At 78.2% G+C, this 947-nt stretch overlaps 1 protein-coding gene across 1 annotated transcript; it reads left to right on the top strand.

Moving 5' to 3' along the window:
• Positions 1-925, top strand: AURANDRAFT_69176 (hypothetical protein; the record flags this gene model as incomplete). Its single annotated transcript, XM_009044930.1, has 1 exon — positions 1-925. A coding segment is annotated over one exon (925 nt), but the record flags the coding sequence as incomplete, so codon positions are not given.
• Between the last annotated feature and the right edge of the window lie 22 nt (positions 926-947).

Raw genomic sequence — 947 nt, 5'->3', positions numbered from 1 at the left:
CGGCGAGGCCTTCAAGTTCGACCTGCGCTGCTGGGCGCTGCTCGTCGGCGGCGGCGAGGCGGCCCTCGACGCCTACGCCCACGAGCCCTGCTACGCGCGGCTCTGCTCGCGGCCCTTCGCGCTCGACGACGCGACTTTAGGCGACCCCTGCGCGCACCTGTCGAACCTGGCGGTGCAGAAGCGCGGGCCGGGCCGGGTCGACGAGGCGGCGCTCATGCGCACGCAGGAGGCCCTCGAGGCAAGGCTCGGCGGCGCCTGGGAGCGAACGGTCGCGCCGAAGATCCGACGCATCGTCGCGACGCTCGCGCGCTGCGCGCTCCAGCACGCGAGCCCGCGGGGCCGGTCCTTCGAGCTCCTGGGCGTGGACGTCGTGTTGGACACGAATCTCCAGCCCTGGCTCCTCGAGTGCAACCTGAGCCCCGCGCTCGCGCGGCGGAGCGACGACCAGTCGCGGCGCATCGACGCGATGCTGCGGGGCGCGCTCCGGCGGACCGTCGACGTCTGGTTCCCCTTCACGGCCGAGGCGCCGCGCCACGACGACGGCTGGCGCAAGGTCGCGTCGCTGCCCGCGCCGCCGCCGCCGCTCAAGCGCGCGCGCGCGGCGGACCTCTCGGTCGCGGGCGTCGGCCTCCGGGGCGACGACCTGCTCGCCCGCGACGCGAGCGTCGGCCCCCTCGCGGCCTGGAAGGCGCTGCGAGCCTGGTGGCCCGAGGCCCTCGCGCGCCGCCGCGCCGCGCTCTGCCGGCGCAACGTCGCCGCGACGTTCATACAGACGCTGCGGCGCTGCCAGCTCGCGCGGCGCCTGCGCTACCGCCTCGGCGTGCTGCGCGCCTGGCGCCGGAACCGCGCGGCGGCGCGCGTCCAGGCGCGCGCGCGCGTCGGGCCCCGGCGGCGGCGCCTGCGCGACCTCCGCCGCGCGGCCGCGGTCTGCGGGCGCCTCTGCGCCG

The sequence above is a fragment of the Aureococcus anophagefferens genome, assembly GCF_000186865.1.
Source record: "Aureococcus anophagefferens unplaced genomic scaffold AURANscaffold_1070, whole genome shotgun sequence".
In the NCBI taxonomy this organism is placed as follows: Eukaryota; class Pelagophyceae; order Pelagomonadales; family Pelagomonadaceae; genus Aureococcus; species Aureococcus anophagefferens.
Note: the sequence above shows the minus strand (reverse complement) of the source record. Positions and strands in the feature narration are given on the sequence as shown.